Source organism: Gymnodraco acuticeps, unplaced genomic scaffold (assembly GCF_902827175.1).
Source record: "Gymnodraco acuticeps unplaced genomic scaffold, fGymAcu1.1, whole genome shotgun sequence".
Taxonomy (NCBI): Eukaryota; Metazoa; Chordata; class Actinopteri; order Perciformes; family Bathydraconidae; genus Gymnodraco; species Gymnodraco acuticeps.
This window is the reverse complement of record NW_022990238.1, coordinates 5,266,684-5,287,502: the sequence shown is the minus strand read 5'-3', so window position 1 is coordinate 5,287,502 and position 20,819 is coordinate 5,266,684. Positions and strand designations below refer to the sequence as shown.

At 40.0% G+C, this 20,819-nt stretch overlaps 3 protein-coding genes across 21 annotated transcripts in view; 2 read left to right on the top strand and 1 right to left on the bottom strand.

Annotated features, from left to right (window-relative positions):
- Positions 1-2,694, top strand: part of brd4 (bromodomain containing 4) — a 29,716-nt gene extending 27,022 nt beyond the window's left edge. For 12 of the 13 annotated variants that reach the window (XM_034219534.1, XM_034219524.1, XM_034219530.1 and 9 more), the window contains one exon: positions 279-2,694. In XM_034219534.1, coding sequence (XP_034075425.1) covers positions 279-347 — 69 coding nt within the window. In that variant the 3' untranslated portion in view covers positions 348-2,694. The remainder of the gene's footprint in view (positions 1-278) is intronic. The other variant, XM_034219531.1, reaches the window with a different exon arrangement.
- Positions 2,695-9,332: 6,638 nt separating this feature from the next.
- On the top strand, positions 9,333-14,638 carry lpar2a (lysophosphatidic acid receptor 2a). 4 transcript variants are annotated; one of them, XM_034219841.1, is made up of 5 exons: positions 9,438-9,620; positions 11,725-11,809; positions 11,892-12,491; positions 13,096-13,358; positions 14,411-14,638. In XM_034219841.1, exons 1-5 carry the CDS (start codon positions 9,597-9,599, stop codon positions 14,501-14,503), a joined length of 1,065 nt encoding a protein of 354 aa, XP_034075732.1. In that variant the 5' UTR covers positions 9,438-9,596; the 3' UTR covers positions 14,504-14,638. The 4 variants fall into 4 exon arrangements, with proteins under 4 accessions (XP_034075734.1, XP_034075732.1, XP_034075733.1 ...); XM_034219842.1 differs by having other exon boundaries at positions 9,550-9,620; positions 11,739-11,809; XM_034219843.1 differs by having other exon boundaries at positions 9,333-9,620; positions 11,739-12,491.
- A 74-nt stretch (positions 14,639-14,712) lies between these two features.
- Positions 14,713-20,819, bottom strand: part of pbx4 (pre-B-cell leukemia transcription factor 4) — a 32,635-nt gene continuing 26,528 nt past the window's right edge. For 3 of the 4 annotated variants that reach the window (XM_034219839.1, XM_034219836.1, XM_034219838.1), the window contains 2 exons: positions 18,701-18,787; positions 14,713-18,109 (listed from right to left, as the gene is read on the bottom strand). In XM_034219839.1, coding sequence (XP_034075730.1) covers positions 18,020-18,109; positions 18,701-18,787 — 177 coding nt within the window. In that variant the 3' untranslated portion in view covers positions 14,713-18,019. Of the gene's footprint in view, positions 18,137-18,700; positions 18,788-20,819 lie in introns of all 4 variants that reach the window. The other variant, XM_034219837.1, reaches the window with a different exon arrangement.

Here is a 20,819-nt window from a genome sequence, read left to right as displayed (position 1 = left end):
ATATCCTATACATTACAACAACAACAAACGTTTACTAACCTGGTTGAAATATTTCCACACATTACTCCGTTTTGACGCCATGTTTGTTGTGTAGGACGTTACGTTTTTTCTTAAGATATTTAAAATGGCACTATCGTACACATTTAATGAATCTATTTGATAATATGTAATCGACTTAGGCACCCCTCCCATCAAACAAAGTAATAAGTGATTGTGGGAGTGGTTTCCCAGAAGCAGTGAATGTAGAGGAAACGCTAATTGTTCTTCTCTCCTTTCAGATGGCAGCAACAATTGACATGAATTTCCAAAGTGACTTAATGGCTATCTTTGAGGAGAACCTGTTCTGAGGAGAGGAGCGACCGAAACGTAACTGCAAAAAAACAAAACAAAACAAAAAACTTGCATTATGTAAACTTCCTCGAAGGAGAGACGCTTGGCGACCACGCACCCCAGAGGGCCACGGACTGTCTGTAGCCGTGACGACCCTCGGAGCGAGGACTGAGGCTGAGGGCGCCCAGCTCGCTCTGCCCTTGTGGAGCGGACACACAACACATGGGGATCCTATTGGATGTCACATCCTGGGAATTTGGCATTGCCTGCCTGATGTAACAGGAGGAAGAGGACTCCTGTTGGCACAGTTTGCCTTTTTTCACTTACAGCGTGCGTGGGCGCAATAAATCGCAGGAGAAGAGACACCCTAATAATTATGAAATGCTCTGATAATGTACTGACAGACTGTGCAGACGTGTTTTTGAAACTGCCAGATGTCTGAGGTGGTGAAGAAGACTGGTGTTTTATGTTTTGTTTTGATTGTTGTAAGTGAACAAATGAAATGGTCGTCGGGGCAACTTCCATACTGTATATCGTGTATATTTCTCAGCAGAGAAGGTACAGTTTGCCTTACACCTCTTTCCTAAACAGACCATTGTGTACTGCACACGTTGACAAAACAATAACATTTACAACCAGGAGGAGAAGCAGTGCAGACCTTTTTTCATCATCTAGTATCTACTGTAAAGAAGTATTTTCTTATACTACAATAACTGTTTATTTTCTTTTTCTTCTTTGGGTCGTCATACCTTCACACTCCTACACCTCTGTCTATGCCAAACTACCCATTATCTTTTATGCTAAATTACTTGTCCTAAAACACGGTAGGTAGCTGGAGACAAAAAAACCTGAATATATGCATTATCATAGTTCCTGCAAGTATTTATCTAAGACAGCATCAGTTTTCATCCTGCCTTGTATTTTTCATTTAAAGCTACACTTGTTAGCAGTAAAGGGGAAAGGGCCGGACGTTTCTGTGCTTTAGTTGGAATATGATTTCACTAAAAGTTTAGCAACATCCTTTGTATTACATTTGAAGACATAATGTTGGAAATGTTTATCATTGGCGTGTTTGCAACAGTCACACTACTGGATCAGTCAAGAAATGAGATGAGGAGTCCCTTGCTGTTCTCTCTGTTGGCGCTCTGATCTTAGCTAAGGGTTAGGATCAAAGTGGCAGCAGCAGGAATAAGACACACACACCCCTCTGTAGCTGTTACTTGAATCTGGTTTAGTAAAACAATGACTGGAAGGAGCCCCCAGTTAGTTTTTGCATCAAACCTCTTGTAATTCACTGAGGGCACACGGTCAACAGTACGAAAAGAAAAGACAAACAGACATTTGAAAAAACTTTAAAAACAGTTTTGATTTATATCTTTGTTCTTGTTCAATAATAGTGGATGTGAGTTATAATTCTGTTATCGGAGACATTGTTTGGACCAGGGATGGGTTAAAAATCTGAAAGCATCTCGTCCTCTTCACTTGTCTCTTATGGTGTTTTTCTCCAGTGCCTGTATTGTATTGCAATTCTCGTTGGCTTATATTACACTTCAAGGGGTTTAGAAAGGGGGCGGGGCAGGATTGGGCGTGTAATATTTGAGATGGGAGGGAGATTTTTTGAAAGAGTTTGTGTAAAAAAACAAAAAGGAAAAAAAAATAAATAAGGAAAAGACAGCGTTTTATATTTTACCCGTTGTCAATATTCGGGTTTTAAATCTAGTTTTAGCTGGACTTCTATGAGTGTACACATCTGACAACTACTTTCTCATTTGTTCAATCAGCGGATTTTAGGTAGATATGTTTCAGCGTTGCCACACTAGCGTTTGAGTCTGGTCTGTGAGTGTGACTGTGTACATTTGGACGGCTGTGTGACTGTTTTGTTTTTGTTCAATTTTTTAAAAGTGTGTGCTGCAAGAGGCATGTTCCCCGATGTAGATAAGCATTCTATTGATGAGGAGAATAAACAGATGAACTTCAGGAGAACTTGTTTCTATTCTTAAGTCACCTTTTAATTTCTATGAAGACTACCATATATGAATATAGAATTTTAATTATTAGCCTGGTTTTGAAAGGGTAAAAAAAAAAACTTCATTCCTTTTTTTCTTTTCACAATAATTGTTGGACATAATGTGCCATGAATTCTTCACAGAATGTGCTGACCCGCAGCTCAGCCCAGAGTTTGCTTTATTCAGGTATTTTATTTTGTGTTACATTTGTTCTGTTTTGGAGGTTTTGTTCAAACATTTTCCTCGATTTCTTTTTTCTCTTTTTTTTTGTTTTGGTATGTGAGTGGTATATCGAGGTCTCTGATTCAGTCTGTTATGATCATTGAATAAACTCATCTCTTTTATAGAAAATAAAAAATAAACTAAAATCTATCTCTTTTTTTCTCATTTATCAATATTCTCAAGAGGGGATCTTTTCTTGTCCGGGCAGTTTAAGTGGTGCCAACCTATGCCTAGCAACCATTATCGCTAATAATGGTAGTACAACAATTTTACCCTAACTTTCAGTCGACAATAAATACTCAAATATACAATTCAGCTTTTGGCTGAGTCAATGTTTTTATTTTAAATATTTCCCGAATAATTGTCTACTTTTTTGTAGTCTTAATTCCTAAATATAGCATCAGGTATATTACAGATTTTTGTTATGCTTCTTTTTGCCTTCTGTATCTCATGCACCCTCCAGCTCTCATTCTTTTTCTGTTTATGTGACATAGAGATGCACCATAACCTCAGCCTAATTCCCAACATTTGGATGACAACACACTTCAGTTAACTTTTACAGTTAAAAATGTAAAATAGGAAAACATGAACACGGCATTAGTTGTTTAGCGCAAGTGTAAAAAATCTAACGTGTCTTTGTTTGTAGATTGTGAACATCACCATGCCTGTATCTGCAATCCCATTCTTACTGCTTAAAGATGACACAGGATGGACTGGAGCTGGAACTTCTGGAACTGATCTGATTTTGACCGGCTGTGGTTTTACATCCATTACATTGCCTAAATTAGCAGAATATATGCATTTGGTTTTGTTTAGGTACAATTGGTACTAATTATGCACAGTTTATTGTTACTGTCATAACTAAATAAATGTCATTTTATTTTCTGTTAGGTTTCTGAACTTATAATTGTATTTTATTTGATATAAAACTCACCAAATCTTGAATTTCAATTCTCAATTATACAGGAATAATCCAAATATTTAGATCATTGTTTTATTAAAATAAAATGTACAGTTTTCTTAAGACATTTCCTAAAGCGTACAAAATGTAACTTTTGGTTGCATTTCAACAAATGCCCAGCGATAAATGTTTTTGTCACCTTTTTGTACATACTTGGATTGGATATTGTAAAATATCTCTCCATTGGATTTATTTATTTTGAAGAAATGTTTCCGGAATGGTTAGTATGCTAGTTATTATGTCGTACTTAACGCTGGAGATCAACAGTATTCCTCAAGCGGGCAAAGTAACACACAGCTAGCTATCAGTTTTAGTGATGGGAATTCCGGCTCTTCTTGGTGAGCCGGATCATTTGGCTTGGCTCACCAAGAAGAGCCGGCTCTTTCGGCTCCCAAACGGCTCTTCAGTTTACCACATATTATACCTTTTAATTAAATCAAATGTAGCCCTGTTTTGACTAATGATTTATATGTGTACACATATATCACTTAAATTATTCAATATATCCTTTGTACTGAAGTATTCAAAAGTAAAAATTACATGTTTAATATAAATGATTTGCTGTGGCCAATTGTTTTGATTGCATTTACAGACCCTTGTAACTCTCTGATACCACCCAATGAATGCATTGACTTGCTTGTAGAACCACGCTACACAAAACAGATAAGGGGTTACTGTATCGACCTATATAAAGTATATAAATATCTTTTTTTATATAAAAAAATATAGACTATATAGACCAAAAAGATCCTGCATTTTAGCCATGCCTCATTTCGCTCTATTTGCTCTTTCCAGCGCTGTTTTTGGCAGTGGCTGATTCTGTGAGCTGCAGCTGACCACGCCTCCCTGCAGGAGAGGGGAGCGTGCTCTGAGATCAGCTGCTGGGCTGTCAGAAGAGGGGGAGAAAAAGAGATCTCCGTCCTCCGTGTTTTATTCTTATAGAAGTAAGAAGAGAAGTAATGGGGCAGAAACCCTCCTTTTTACGCAGCGGTCCAGACATAGACATCAAACGGCGACACATTCAGTGTGCAGTTCCTTTGGCATTAGGGCAGGGATATCTAGATACTTTCCAAGGTTTGACATAATGAATTGTGCTACTTTTAAAGCAAGCAACGATGTTTTCAAATCTGTAATCAAAAAGCTCCTCAAAAACACCATCGAAGCCGTTCCTGCTGTTGCTACGTTAGTTCAAACAGTAACAACGGACTACTTTTCTTAGCGGATGCATGTCAATTTAAATCAATACATAAAACTATTTTTTAAATCAATAAAATCATTTTCTAAATCCATAAAAGCATTTCAATTAATATTGGGAGACATGTCGTTACTTTGTTGAGAATGTGGCCATGTAATAAGCGGGATAATGTGCACATTGCACATTGCATAATGTGCCTTCAAGCCGATCTAGATCCCTCCGCAAAACAAAAAAAACCGGCTCGTTCGCGGGCGAGAGCCGGCTCCCGTCGTTCACTTAAAAGAGCCGGCTTGTTCGCGACCGACACATCACTAATCAGTTTAGCTAATCTTTATTATTGCAATGAATCAACAATTAAATTTTACTTTGATAACACAGACAATACAAGATAAGCACTCTTCATCCACATTACACATGTAACGACAAGACTGTTTTACAACTGTCCTTTTGTTTTGAAGACAAATTGTGTATGTGTTTACACTGGCCTCTTGTGGCCACAGTGAGGAAGAGCGAAACATTAAACTGCCGGTGAGCATTTCAAATTGATGTGATTTATACAACATTACAACCTTTATATATACAGTCTATGATTACAACACTACGTGGCATTCAGACCAGGGGCGGATCTAGACAAATATTCATGGGGTGGCAAGAGGGTGGCAGGAGATTTTGTGGGGTGGCATCCCCTGGCAGAAGTATATGCTGATTTAAATCGCAATCATATCAATCAATTAGGGGTGTAACGGTACACGTACCCATACTGAAATTATTCGGTATGGGCCCTTTGGTTCGGTACACGTGTGTACCGAACGAATATAGCGTTAAACGTAAAAAATTGAGAACATGAACAACTTTCTGGAAGTAATCTCAGGTATATATCATAGAGCGAGCAAGTCATTTCATTGGACGAGAGGCATACTATGAGAGCTGGTCAGAGGGATGCGTTCAAATTTAGTCAGTCATTTGAGGAACTGTCGAAATGGCGAACGCAGATAAAGTTGAGCTCGAAAATCCTCCAGCATCATTGAAGTCTCCGGTTTGGGAACATTTTGGTTTCGCAGTTACGTACAAGGATGACGGGCAAAGACAGGTGGACCGAACCAAAGCTGTTTGTCGGCATTGTTCAACTAAAATTGGTTACGCGGCTGGCAATACATCAAACTTGCACACTAATTTGAAAAGGCATCACCCGAACGTGAATATCACCGGTACCAAAAGAAAAAAGACTGTGCAAACCTAACTCCCGCTAGCATTTAAGCCTCCACCACTCGCAAAAAGTTCAGACCGAGCCAAAGCTATTACAAACGCCAAATATCCTTATGTTGCCGTGTTAGCAAAGCGCTATCTGGCTGTATCTGCTACCTCTGTCCCTAGCGAGAGGGTGTTCTCCACAGCAGGAGACATGGTTAGTGCCAGCAGATCTGCCCTTTCAGCAAGCAATGTGGACAAGTTAATTTTTCTTTAAAAAAACATGAAAATACAATGACAAGCAAGTCATAATGTCAAACTGGCTGCTTAGGTATTAGTACAAATACAGATTATTTCAGTTCATCGAAATGCTGCACCTTAATGTTTATTTTATTATATTTTGTATTTATTTGAGTGAATATTCAGTTTAATAATAATTAAAAACCCAAAACTAATAGTTTATGTTTTGTGAGTACTAGTACAGTAAAGTTCAAATACAGATTATTTCAGTTCATCGAAATGCTGCACCTTAATGTTTATTTTATTATATTTTGTATTTATTTGAATACATTATTCACAGTTTAATAATAATTAAAAAAAATATATATATATATTTAGTGTTTTGTGATAATTTTTTCTGCTGTACCAAAAACGTACCGAACCGAACCGTGACCTAAACCCCGAGGTACGTACCGAACCGAAATGTTTGTGAACCGTTACACCCCTACAATCAATGTTAACTTGGAAAGCCACAATATTAATATTTTAACTCAATGACATAGGTGATATTATTGTGGCACATCAGTAAAGCCTTACATATACATATATAAGGTGGCAGACGTAATTTAATGAATTTTAACTGAACAATAACTGAATGAGTTTGTTTCACTCTTAGACCAGCAGGGGTACCAAATCTATGAAGACTGCTGCAATAAGTACATTAATTAACTGTCTCATCGATGTTTGTCTGTATGAATATGATAATATTAACAATCATATTATTCCTATCAGCTGTCAATCACTGTTAATAAATAATAATAATAATAATAATAGATTTAATTTGTTAGCGCTTTTATAGGTGCTCAAAGACGCTTTACAGATATAGTGAAGAACTGTTATGATTCACATATTCATTTAGTATTGAATAAACTATATTTTTTGGAGGAGTTAATGATGAATATTCATCAAGATGCTTGCTCACCCTCCTTCAAATTTGAAAAACAAGTAATTATATCATTATTGATATACAGTTACAACCTTGACTTTACATCAGAAAGAACAAATATTAAAGAAGTGACTAACTGCATCAGTTAGGCTTAAAAAACGTGTATTCAGCTAAAACATAAACATCGCTGCAGTTATTATCCAGTGGAAAGTCCTTACCTACTGGCCTAGTTAAATCAAAGTGGTTACTTTTTTTTGGCTGGGCAGTGTAGTTTTACACACCGTCTTATTTTACTTTCTCAGGACTTAAAACAGTTTTTTGGGGGCAGAACCCTACAAAGAAAAAAATATATATACACGCATACAAGGTCATCATCTTAACAGTTTTGTATGCTCATCGAGTCATCCGTGAGCAGAGCAACAAGTTGGCATGCCTATTACAGCTGAATGCGGCGATTACCATCTTGTTCAGCAAAAAGCCTCACAAACTTATTAAGATCAACAGCTGTAGTGCGTTTTGATTCATTGCTGAGTACAGCCAAACTTGACATTCTCTTCTCTGTCATTGTAGATCGCAAATACCTCATTCCTTCCGTCTACTTGAGTCCGAAAGGCTTCTCGTTTTGCGCCGTCCCCCAGTTCAAGTGAATTCGCCACCAATCATATTTCCACTCTCGCGCCAGGGCCGGGGGAGGGGTTACAAGACTCGCGTCTTGTGCTGCATTCACTTGCACTCGGACATTAGAGATTTTCTCTCATAAATGTCCGATGAGCCACAACTTTTCTTTCAAAACAAAGATGCCAACTGGGGTGGCAGCTGGGGTGGCAAGGCTATTGTTTAGGGTGGCAGTTGCCACCCCATGCCACCCCGGTAGATCCGCCCCTGATTCAGACATACATATTTTACAGCCTATACTTATTATGATTATATAAGAAAGCATTTTTTTCATGATAGCCACAAATGTAATGTAGCTCCTAGAGATCAGTCTATCTACAGGACTAAATAAGCTAAATTGCGCTTTATTTTTCATCAATCCCTCCACAACTCTTTTAAACCATAGATACCTTTAAACCGAAGTTTACTAAGGTAAGAACTATGTTCCACTGTTCATATACAATACTTATTGTGATTTAGACGTGCCATTCTCAAGTTTTTTGAAATCGCCACCTGCTATTTAAGCTAGCTCGCTACTGTTAGCTTCCGTTACACGCCATCACATCACCTCAACTAAACAAGATAAAAACAAAAGAAGAAATAATTTAAATGAATAGATATCTGCATAAATATCTTTATTATCACCACTGGGGAATTTGTATGGTTTTATGTTATTTAAATATGTCGTAAAAATGAATCGTGCATCATAATTGTACAAATTAATGTTGTTCTAGTAATCTCTGTAATCAAAAAAGTAGTAAAGTATTTCATAAAATGTAACTTAGTACGTTACTTCATAAAAAACAAAAATTGAACTATTGATGACAAATTCTGACAGTCTCACAAATTCTTAGACAATGTACTGTAGTGTAACTTGATGTAGTTCTTCACAAGAGGGCCAAATAATCATCATTCTCCTCAGCTTATTATCAAGGCAGACACTAAATAAAACTTCCTTCATATAAAATAACATGTAAGCCTATATGTTACATATTTATATGTTATTCTATATGATCAAATGTTTCTATTTGTATTCATACTATTATGACCATTAACTATGTTCCTGTTAATTAGTAATAATTAAACAAAATTTGAGTTTTAAACGATAACGATAGGGTGCAGATTCTGGCTGTGACCATTAGGGGGCAGTGGACACAAACATAAACTAGCGTCAAGTCAGACAAAACAAAACTGACATTAACGGCAAATACCTTCAAAATAAAATAAGTGAATGACACATATTCGGTTAAAAGTAGGCAACATGTTTGCTTTTTAGAGACTATCATATGTATCCTTATTGGAACTTCTAAAACATCAGTGTAAAAGTCTGGTTTACCGAACATGTTGAATGTACTCTCCCTATCTCAGTCAAAAGTGCTTTTTGTTTTTTATGTTGTGTTGCTTTCAGGTGCTCCACCTAAATGTCTTGGGGTTATTGAAGGTCCTACTGACTTTTTAATGTATGTTTAACTTCAGCCACTGTTTTTGCGTCGTGACGTTTTTTTTTTACATTGTACTGCTTCGTAGTTTCAGTGTTTGGTTAAAATGTCACAAACCACCCACACAGAGCTTTAAAAGGGAAGTATTTCAGTTTGAGCCAAAACTATTGGACTGACTCACAATTGGTAGCAGACATTCAAATCAAATGTCCTCTTTTGAGATGCAAAAAACCCCACAGCTGTATTATCCGATATTTCAGGCTGCAGTGGGATATTTCAGGCTGCAGTGGGTGCCTCTCGCTGCCTGTGTGGGCTCCAGCTGATCCGAGTGAGAATGATTCAGAGAGGCGTCGACTTGAATTGACAGACGACAGCAGAGCCAAGTGTGTCATCAAATGGCAGCTAGCAACTCCGGTTTCATGTCGGACCTGTCTGAATGGAGGAGACTATAAGAAGGGCGGTAAGTTACAACTAAATACACCTTTCCTTTACATACACGCTAAACATAAAATAACTTGAATGCAACAGTTTCTGTTTAAGAGTTGAGCGTATCCAGTATCAGTACGTTTCACTGTAAGTTAAAACGCGTCACAACAGCCGAACTTTTTTATATTTTCAGCCATTTTTATCTTGTTTTTTGTTAATTAGTTTGCCCCCCACAGTACAATCTAAACTCGTGTTAAATTGTTGTATTGTCGTTTGCTTGCTAATGTCACTTAACAAGATGTTTTTTTTCGCGGTTGAAATCTGAGGGTTGGCTGTTGCTTCTGTTTTTGAGCTGTTGGTCGGACACTTGTTATTTGCTCTGTGGGAATTTGTAATGGTGCTTTCTTTCACTGTTTACCCACTGTTAAAGAAAACACGAAGAGTTAATTCACCCTCCTAATTTATTGTAATACATAATCACCATACATGCCAACCTTTCCAAATCCAAAATAGGTAGGTTTGCGCCCGGCAAATGTGCACGCCCAAATTAGGTGATCAGAAGAAATGGAACCCCAGAAATTACATGTATAAACCATGTATTTAACATATATTGCATAATTTTATTCATTTTTTCACAAAAAGTGGTAGTTTGGTAAACAGTGACATCAACGACATGTTTGGTCTGTAAAATGCCCGAAAAGTAAAAGAATGGGAGATAAATATCCCAAAGTCTCCACATTTTATTATATTTGTAATGTGTTTCTGGTCCTCTTTCAGTTGAGACAGTGTAGATGAAGGATGTGTCAGGATGTAGCTGTCCTTTTGTGCTCAAAGTGCACCAGATTGATGCATTTAACTTCAACATTTAAAAAAAAATCTTCCCGGGGCTGCATGCCCCCTAACTTCCCAAGAGAAGGTGAGGTCCACCCCCAAATAAAGCAGGTTAAAATAATTAAATTGCATACATTTCTTTTAGCAAACACTGAAAACGGGTCCCATAGACCCAAACAGCACACAAAGGTTAAAGGTAACATATATCAGAAAATAATGTCATTTCCTGCATTTTTCTACTGATAAAGTGTGATATAAATTGATTGATTGATTGATTGAAAAGTTTATTAACAGCTTGTATATTGGGTACAGTACAGTACAGCTCAAAACATACAATTGTTAAGGGGATGCAGACCAGAGAAAGATTTTCGTCTTGTTTACATCAGGGTCCCCCATTTCCAATTCATCATGTCATTTAAGACATATAAGACATATTTGACATACAGATGGCTTATTTACAATTTACATACAGGTGGTTTTTTTACATACAGATTGCTTGTTTACAATTTTCATTTTAGATTTCGTTCTAATACATCCTAACCGGACATTTAAGACATACCAAGTCTACAGATATACAGTTAGTAACAGAGTCTAAAATGCGAGTATATACATAGATGGGGGGGGGGAAGCTGTCCATTGAACGACAGGTTGAGATTTGTACCATTACCGGGGCCAGTTTTGCAATGCTCTCCCCCGAAGGTGCTCTTTAAGAGAGGTTTTGAAGGTAAGTATAGTTTTACTTTCCTTTACAGTTGTGGGAAGAGCGTTCCACCTTGATGTGGCATAATTGTGAAACGTGTATTCCCCCTTTTTTGTGCCAAATCTGGGTTTCACATGATTTGTGGAGCTCCCTCTGGTGTTATGGTCATGGTATTCCTTGACCTTTGGGAAGAATGTTGACATGTACATGGGTACCATAGAGGTGTAGTGGATCTTGTAGATAATAATGTGCAGGCTTTCAGATTGCTGTAGTTCACTAAACAGAGACATTAACGACATGTTTGGTGTTGAAAATGTCAGAAAAAGTGAAAGAATGGGAGATAAATTTCCCAAAATGGTATTATATTTTATGTGTGTTTTGTGGTCCTCTTTCAGTTGAGACACTGTAGGTGAAGGATGCTTCAGGAAAAGACCAAACACTGGATGTTAGCGGGATATGTGTACTAAACTTTATTTATATAGCATCTGTTATACAATAATGTAGCCCACAAGTGCTTCACAAAGCAAGAAAAATAACACAAGATAAAAACAGTTACACTTATCCATCCACCTCTTGAAGACAACTGGTTCCTATTCTTACGTTGCAGTTATGTGTCTACAGTTATGGCCATGGAGAGCAGTCTGTGGAGTACCTGCGACTACAGCCACAATGTCACCTTCTTCTACAACTTGGTGGGTAAGAAGATCAGCGAAGAGTGGGCGCCGCGGGACGTGTTTGTGATTGGACTGGGCTTGACTGTATGTCTCATTGTAGTCCTGGCCAACCTGATGGTGATGGCGGCCATCTCCATGAACCACCGCTTCCACTTCCCCATCTACTATCTCCTAGGCAACATGGCTGCAGCTGACCTGTTTGCAGGGATCGCCTACGCCAACCTGATGCTGCACACGGGCCCCTGGACCAGCACCCTCACCAAGGAGCAGTGGTACATCCGAGGGGCTTTGATCGACATCAGTCTGACGGCCTCGGTGGCCAACCTTCTGGCAGTTGCCGTGGAGCGCCACCAGACTATAATCACCATGCAGCTTCACAGCAAGATGACAAAGCGGCGAGTGGTGCTGCTGATCGTCTGCATCTGGGCTGTGAGCATCATCATGGGGCTGGTGCCCTCGCTGTTTTGGAACTGCGAGTGTGACCTGGAGGACTGCTCCACCGTCGCTCCTCTCTACAGCCGCCGCTTCCTCATCTTCTGGGCAGCTCTCAACCTGCTCACGTTCTTCATCATGGTGGCCATGTACACTCGTATCTTCTTCTATGTGAGATACCAGATTTCACACATGTCCCAGCACAGCTCGGAGATAAGGCACAGGCAGACTGTTTTCAACCTGATGAAGACTATCTCCATTGTACTGGGTGAGAAGCTGTCTGTTCCACTGCTGCATGTGTGTTGTGGGTTAAAGGTCAAGTTTATAAGGTTGGGTTTTTATGGCAGTGTAGACTAAGACTTTAATTGTTTTGGTATGACACACTTTACTGTTAATACAACACATTGGGCAATTATTATTTTAGCAACAAATAAAAAAAAAAAATGTGCTTCTTATTCAGAAACTAAGATTTAGTGGCTTTAACATGTAGCTGGCCGCTACATATGAAGATACACTGTCTCAATATTAAATATGCTTTGGCTCTGAGTTGTGTACATGTCTGGATGCTTGCTTCCTGTGGCCTAACAGTAACCTCCTCAAACCAGTTTTGCAGCATTGCCTTTCTGTTGGTCAGACCATTCTGATTACATCATGTACTTGAACACAAAAAGCTGTCCCAATAACCCTCTGACTATCTTTGTGACTCATCTCCCAGCGGAAAATCAGTTAACGTTGACATTAGGCATCAAGGAACACGTGTGACCTAATGTAGCTGCACTTTAGACAACTGGTGTCATCTTACACGGCTGCATATTTGGAAGATTTTACTTTATTGTTCTTGACTCCCTTTTTTGCCAACCCACATCCTTCAGGCGCCTTTGTGATCTGCTGGATGCCCGGCCTCGTGACGCTCTTACTGGACGGGCTGTTGGGCAAAGCCAGCCACGCCAACGCCTACGAGAAGTTCTGTTTGGTCATAGCCGAGTGCAACTCTCTGGTCAACCCCATCATCTATTCCTTGCGAGACGAGGAGATGCGGAGGACGTTCAAGTGGATCCTGTGCTGCCTGTGTGGGAGGGAAGGGGACAAGCAGATGGAGCTTTCACCTGTCGAGATGTACCCCCCACTGCCAGAGGTCTAGTTATATTAGCACATCTGAAATGATTTACAAGCACAGGCTATAAAATCGAAAGAAAAGGCTCATATTCAGATATCGCTCTTCCGTTACACACACAGCGAGTTAGGCAGGTTTTCATGTAACGCACCAATGCACATGCTGCTTTCATATCTAACGTCAGGTACCCTGTACCCGGCGCGATAGAGAACCAGGAATTCCTCCTCTTCATGTCTTTGTTTCATCTTTGGGTCAAGACTACGTTTATTGAGAAAGAAAACAATTAAACGCATAGTTCAGATGGTTTGATCTGTTGGGAAGTATGTAGTATTTTTTTTAAAGAACAAGTTAGTGCCAGTTCTCCCCTTTGTGTTGCTGTGGACAGGGCCAGCAGTCATATATCAGTATTAGTTGAAGTGGATGCTATATTCAGAATATCTTCACTGATCTCCCTTGCCGCCAGACAGTCTTTTCCTATGGGAGCTGCCAGAAGTTATATCCACTGCTCTCTTAAAGCCACTAAATTCCTTTTGACAACAACAAATACCTTACAAAACATAGAAGTGGCTAATCTGTGTTTTATTTATTTGACATATCAGAAATATGTATATATAAGAAGTTGTACACACTGACAGATACATATTCATTATCTGCCTCTTCATCACTTTAGGTTGTTATGGTGCGACTTTGGTGAGTTCCAACTAACCTTTTAAAACTCTTTAGGTCAGCCATAATGCAAAGAAACGTGCATCTCGTGTTCTGCATGGAAACATTACAGTTGTTTTCTCAATGGAGTCTGGTGGCTTTGAGAACAGAAGGACAGAAAGGCTTCAGACCCCGTCATTACTTCTGATTCTTTCAACTAGATCCTTGCTGATGAACAACTACTGTAGGTTATACTCCGACCAGAGAAGTGCAACATACAACCCTGCTTTTAACTATCTCTGTAAATTACAAAATCTAGATTCATTTTTAGAAAATGGCGTCCTTACTGTACAGTATGTCCTTTTAAATTCAAAACACATTTTTCCATTGTTCTTGATGCCTAATGAATTCTGTTTTGTTTTTTACAGGAAGCTCTTGGCTGTGTCCAGAAGTCAGAAGATCCGGCCGTCTGTCCAGAAACGAACAATAAAGAATCCAGCTGGACGACACCGGGGGTCTGATGTCTGTAGGCCTGCAACTCAAACAAACCGACGACACATCGTGTAAAATCCTTCTTTGTATTTTCTGCCTAATGACCTGTCATGTTTGCAATTGTAAAATATATATATATATAAAGATGCATCTTTTGAAAATAATTGTATCCATGTCGAACCAATGCTTTCATTCCTCAGTCTGACGAGGCGGACAGATCCACATGTTGATCCTCGAATGGTGCAATCTCTCCTTTTATTACATTTGACTATCACAAGAGCATTTGTGACAAATGATTAAATGAAACACTCCTAAAAATCTGAAATGAAATACTGAAAAATCACACTAAATCATTTTATTAATTTTCTAATAAGAACACTACAATTTGTCATATTCTTCCTTTTTGTTTGACTCTTTCTAGAACAATTCTAAAGTTGAGGTATAAAAGGAGTTCATACAGACTCACAAGTCTGCAAACAGTGGGGGTTATATACAAGAGCAATGGAAAGACAGAGGTAGAGAGAGGGGTAAATACAAGGGAAAGAGGGGATACAAATATACTAATAAGAAACAAAGAAATCAAAAAGGTTTACGAAGCCATTTGGCGCGGTGGAAGTCGTTTAGACACTTCAGAATCTAAACGAGATTCAAACATGATTAACCGTGAAAACTTGAAGTTTTGCAGATGTTGAAAACATTCAGGGGACCACATGTTTGTCTTGAAGTGTTTCTCATAAATGCTTTTTGCTCTTCTCATTATGTTTGAGGTGAGTTGACATGAAAAGCGCAAATTGTAGACCATCTGCTTTACGGTGAAGGTCTCTGGATTCAGGGTGCATCAAGAATTGTAACCATTTTAAAAGATTCAGTATTAACTTCCTCTCAGTTGTAAGCAAATATACTGCTTGCATATTCTTACAATATTCAGGCATTACAAATTAGTTTCTGGGATTAAATGTCTACAAAACCGGCAACATCTGCACATTTACATGAAGTCATGTCGGATCAGTTTTGAACTGAATGACCCTCCGTGTAACTATTAAAGCTTTTGTAACTCCGTAAACCTAAACTTGAATACGATAAAACTATTTGATACCTCTTTTAGAAAACTAAATAGATTTAGGATTGAATGACAAACAGATGGGTGAATATTCTGATAATTGTGGAGAAGGTTGAGACTGATGGGGAAAGGTTACCCACTATTGCCTAGGTGTAGAATTGTCTTTCCACAGCACCAAATGTCACACCTGTAAACCCTACAGCCACGCGGCTATGTAACAAAAGACCTAAATAATATTCAAAATGGATAGTTATCGTGGATCCTGTGACACAAAGGCCAAATAAAACTGGCATCTCAACCGAACAACAAAGTTTATAAAAGGAAAAATAAAATACTGAAACGTTACACAAACTGTACAGTGACATCCATTACAACAGGTAGAAAAAGGGGGGCATGATAATTTGGTGTGGCGATAACGTTATTCATAAGATACAGTCGTATGAACCGCGATGAGTAACAAAACAATAATCAGATGTGGGATACAACATGTGATAAGCTCAAGTTATTTTCTGTAACATAATTCAAGAAAGTCTTGACGGACACTGCATAAGGCTTTACCTTACTTTCAAAATACTTTGTTAATCACATAAAAGTTAATGTATAAAATAGTTCCAAAGAATGAAAAAACGTTGCAGGTTTGTCTTAAACACGAGTTAAGAGTTGTACTACCCCCCAGTGCTGCCTCTTTTTTGGTAAAAGAGGAGAGAGAGAAGCTCTTGCCCAATTGGCCGTATAACTATAAACAAATGGTGGTTTTAGGTGTTAGGGGAAGGGTTACAGAGCATAACTGATACGCTCACAATCAAAATAGAGCTGTGATATGACAGTCCTCACTCCACCCACCCTCCCATGATGCCCCACAACAAAACCTCCAAAAATCAAATCAAGTTGAGGCATGACAACACCACACAGAGACACAGATACAAATATAATTCCCTCCTCTCCTCGAACTGAAAAGGTGGCTGTGCACCAACGTTAGAGAGACACAGAGTAGCATTATTACATTGCTGAACGTGGTATTTTTGGTTTTGACACAACAGAAGGTTGTAGTGTGTTGCCTCGGGCTAACAAGCTTAAATGTTTTCGAGATGGGGAGCAGTGGACCCCACCTGGAGTGTCATTGGCTGGCGGAAGCACCCAGTCTCTACAATGCACCAGCCAGTGTGACGAAGACATCCCAAGAGCACTGTACACACGCCCACACACAGCATAGCAATACATGATGCACTTTTTCCTTTTTGGTCTGACTGTAATAATTATACCCTTTATTATTAATATTATTTTTTGTTAATAAAAACGAAGCTAAAAACTTGGAAGGTTAAATGAAAACAATAATATCACGCCTAGGAGTCCTACATGCATGGAAGACAGTCACGTTTCTAAAGTCATGTCACGTTTGTCCCAATAACACATCAATGCCCCACAATCGTTCCACCTTCTCCTCCTCACGTCATTTAGATGCTTTATTGAGCTCATTTTTGGTGGCGGCTGGTGCATTCTTGGTGAAACAGCATTAGAAAATAGCCTACAATCAAATAAACTAGTGGACAGAAAGCAAGAAGTAAAGTCTACAAGCCGTCTACCAACACCCTCTATTGGTTAGCAACAAAAAAGGTCTATTAGTTACATCCACTCAACCAAAGGTATTCTCCTCTGCCCATTCCTCCTCCTCCTCCTCTCACCAGCCCTGTTATCACCTGCACTGCCTTCATATCAGGGACCCCCTTAACTACCTCACGTTTGTGCTCGACACATCCTTTATGTCAGGCTCACTGAAAACTACTGAAAATGTGTGTGGGCATATCTCAATTATTCACTTTGTTTAAATCTCCAACAGGATGAAGCATCAAGCTATAAGGACTGGAAGATATAACAGTGTCTTGTGTTGAGTTGGCAGAGGGTGGTCTCGGAGGAACAGCTGTGTTGACTGGGCAGCACTTTGGTACGAGCGAGGTGAGCAGAGCCCCCTGGTGATCCGTAGCAACAGTTTGGCTGTCAAACGCCGAGGCTTCAAGAGATACAGGCAATCGCAAACAGCTTTCCAAAGCAAAGGGTCGAGTGCAGAGGTCAACAGCACATGGACAAGCTGTGTGGGTACTGTGAGAAGTTATCGTGCATAATATACACATAATGTACAGACATCATGATCTTCACAGCTGGGTCAGTGGTTTTCAAAAAGTCTGTGATAGTAAAGATGTTTTCTATCTGTCTCAGCATCGGTGAGCTCCATCCCTCTTTTAGTCAGAGTGAGGGAGCTTCTAGCATCGAGGTGGAGCTGTGGGGGGGAGGGACAACTCCACCCAACTACTGTTTGGCTGTCCTGTGTTCCAGCACAGTGTGTGTGTGTGTGTGTTTGTGAAATGCGAGCACAGCCTTGTGTGGCTGTCGAGTTGAGAGACGAGGGAGTGGTGGAAAATGAAGACGGAGGATGGCAGTCGGAGCGGGCCGCAGAGGGAACGGAGAGATGGCAGGGGGAGCCACAGAATCAGTTGGAGGCGTCGGAGTGGACGCTGCCAGGAGGACCGGGAGGAGAGGTGACCGAGGGGGGGGTGGTGGTGTCCTGCCAGCTGTTAGCCTGCAAACAGTCAGGGAAGAGAGTGTTCTGCATGAAGAAGGAGTTTTATAATTAGACGTCTAAATCAGCTATATTTATGCTTACAGGCCAAAAGATGCAGCGTAAGAGATAGCTCACTGTATGCAGACAAATGGTTTGAACTATCAGCTGTGTATGTATGCACATTGTTACACACGCAGAGACAATGACTTTCAAGTAAATTGTTGTTGTGTGTCTTTTTCTCATACCCTTCCCCAACATAAATGAAGTTAAAAAAATTGGAGGAAGCCAAATGCAACCTGGTTACTTGATATCTCAGATATTTCTGCCTAGAAGTAATATATTCCTAAAATGTAAGTCTCTATAATAATTCACCCACAAAGAGAAGCAATTGGCTTATTGTCACATCCCAGGAAGCATCTCTTAGGTCACATTCAAGTTGAAAATGTCCTTGATGATAATAAAACTGGCCTACATTCGCTTCATGGTATAATAACCATTTATGTTTTTTTAATGATTGTCCAACTGCAACAACTCATTATTTCAATAAATAGTTGGAATATTCTTCACATTTAAAAACATTGCTAAAAGAAGCTTTTAGTGTGTACTCACATCCAGGCGGTGAGGGGTGTAGAGGCCACTTCCCGACAGCTCCTCATAGCCGCCCGTCAGGTGTGTAGCACGGTGCAGGGTATCCACCTGCCACACAAAATAGACCCACAACTTTTAACTCAACATTCAAACAACTATACCGTTTTTCTAAACAACCACAGGCTGAACTGAGTAATCCACAAACCTCTACTGTACGCATCATAATTCTGACTGCTTTTTTGCCAGCGACACATTTTATTAAAAGTAGTTTTTCAGACAAAGTGATCACTGCATTACGGCAATCAATAAAGCATATCCTATAGCTTCTGTTTATTGTTCAATTTCAACAGCAGAAATGTGTGGACTCCTCCAGACAGTTCACTGTGAGGAAATCTAATTGGTGTACATAAGGATATAGAACAAATGGAGAGATGGGATGGAGGAGTGTGTGGAAAGGGAGGGAAAACAAGGACTAAAAAAGCAGGCAGCTGTTGGAGAGGCAGGACAACCTAGAGGGAAAGAAAATGAAGCTCAGCGCAAGTTCTTTTAGGAAGACTGGTATACATTCACTCAGCAGCTGCTTATAATCAGCTCATCACGGGCTTCCTGCTAACCTATTCATTCACCTCAATCTCAGCAGCCAATCACCGAGCTGCAGCCAAACTTTAAAATGGTTCTCCTCTCTCCAGCAGTCAGCTGTGATTTCAGGTGCTCATGCTGCCGACATAACCGTTTCAGATCCTCGTAGCAGATATCAAGCAAGAGCGAGAGGAGAAGACCTCCATCGGCAGAAACGCGGGTACGTCCGACTCCGGCCGTCTCGGCATAAGCGAACAAGCCGATCCGGTATCAGAACGGATTCGAGGCCCCTCGATCAGCTGAATAAACAACTCGTGCTCAATGTAGTCTTGCAGCGTATGTCTCTCACAGCAATGAGTCACTCACTCAGCTCACGTTTTAAATCATCTGCAGAATACCTTCATTGCATTACATTATTCATTAATCAGCACTTCTCCAGAACGGTTTCATCCGATTGCATCCCTGTCCTGTCATTCTGTTTTATAATGATTGCTTATTCTGCCCTTATGCGTGTAACCACACGCATGCCCTATCCGACCTGATATCCGCACCGTACTGGCTAATCAAAAACTCCTAAGGTAAGCTATGGTGGTGGTGTATCACATCCTTCTAAGATATGTTTTACCACATGCTATGCCTCTCTCACTTATCCCAGCAGACTGCCTGAGCCATCAGAAGTCTTGCTCCATGCAATAGTCAGTATCACAGGGAGCGTAGCTCACCCTATCCTATTTTCCTTCTCTCTCCCCGCACATTCCTGTTGAACCCTTGCTTGCTTCCCAGTTTAGACTCGTTGCATCATGTCAGGTAAGTTCATGCCCACATTCAGCGCAGCACTACTTTCATATCACTCACGGATATTATCGTAATGATTCATTGCACCGCATCATTCGTTTGTTGGGGGTTTCTCTTGTCCTAGTTCATACCCGGCCGCAGTCAGGCTCCTTCTCTATATCATTTGATATACATTTCTGCCTCACTGCATAAATCTCGGTCTGAATCCTCAATCATGTCTCAGCAGAATCCATGCCACCTGGTAAGGTCAAATCCTTCGTCAAGTGGTCTGATCTTAATCTTTCATCCACTTTCCTCCTTTTTGGGGATTCCCTAGCTCACGGCTGCATCCCCCCTTTAGATATACGATTTCAGGATCGGGGTCTAATCGCCAAAGACTTATCATATGGCATGTGTCGATAAATGTTCTTTAAACACAATGAAGTCTCTCCTGATTGAACTGACCATTGATCAAAGGGGCTGCTGGTTCAATACCCTGATATGTCGACATCTACAAGGGTCTCGAGGAAGGCCTTGATGATGAAGGGACTATTTGTTCATGTAACTACAGAGGGATATGCAACAACACACTGACATTAATCCTGTCCAGAGAAGCCATCCTCAGAGCGAAGAACCATCCGTTTGTGTGCTGGGGTCAGGGGTCAGGGGTAAAGTCAGGACGGGATCTGAGGAGAGGTTGAAGGGAGCTAGGCTAAGGGTAGATATCCGGGGATTCTGGGTAGCTGGGCTAATGGCATTGAGGTCAACTCTGCAGCTGTCTTCAGTG

Bases quoted from the DNA above. Each gene is read 5' to 3' on its own strand.
- lpar2a (XM_034219843.1), top strand. From the start codon at position 11,741: ATGGCCATGGAGAGCAGTCTGTGGAGTACCTGCGACTACAGCCACAAT. The intron at 12,492-13,095 runs GTGAGAAGCTGT...CACATCCTTCAG, and splicing joins GACTATCTCCATTGTACTGG to GCGCCTTTGTGATCTGCTGG. The intron at 13,359-14,410 runs GTCTAGTTATAT...TGTTTTTTACAG, and splicing joins TGTACCCCCCACTGCCAGAG to GAAGCTCTTGGCTGTGTCCA.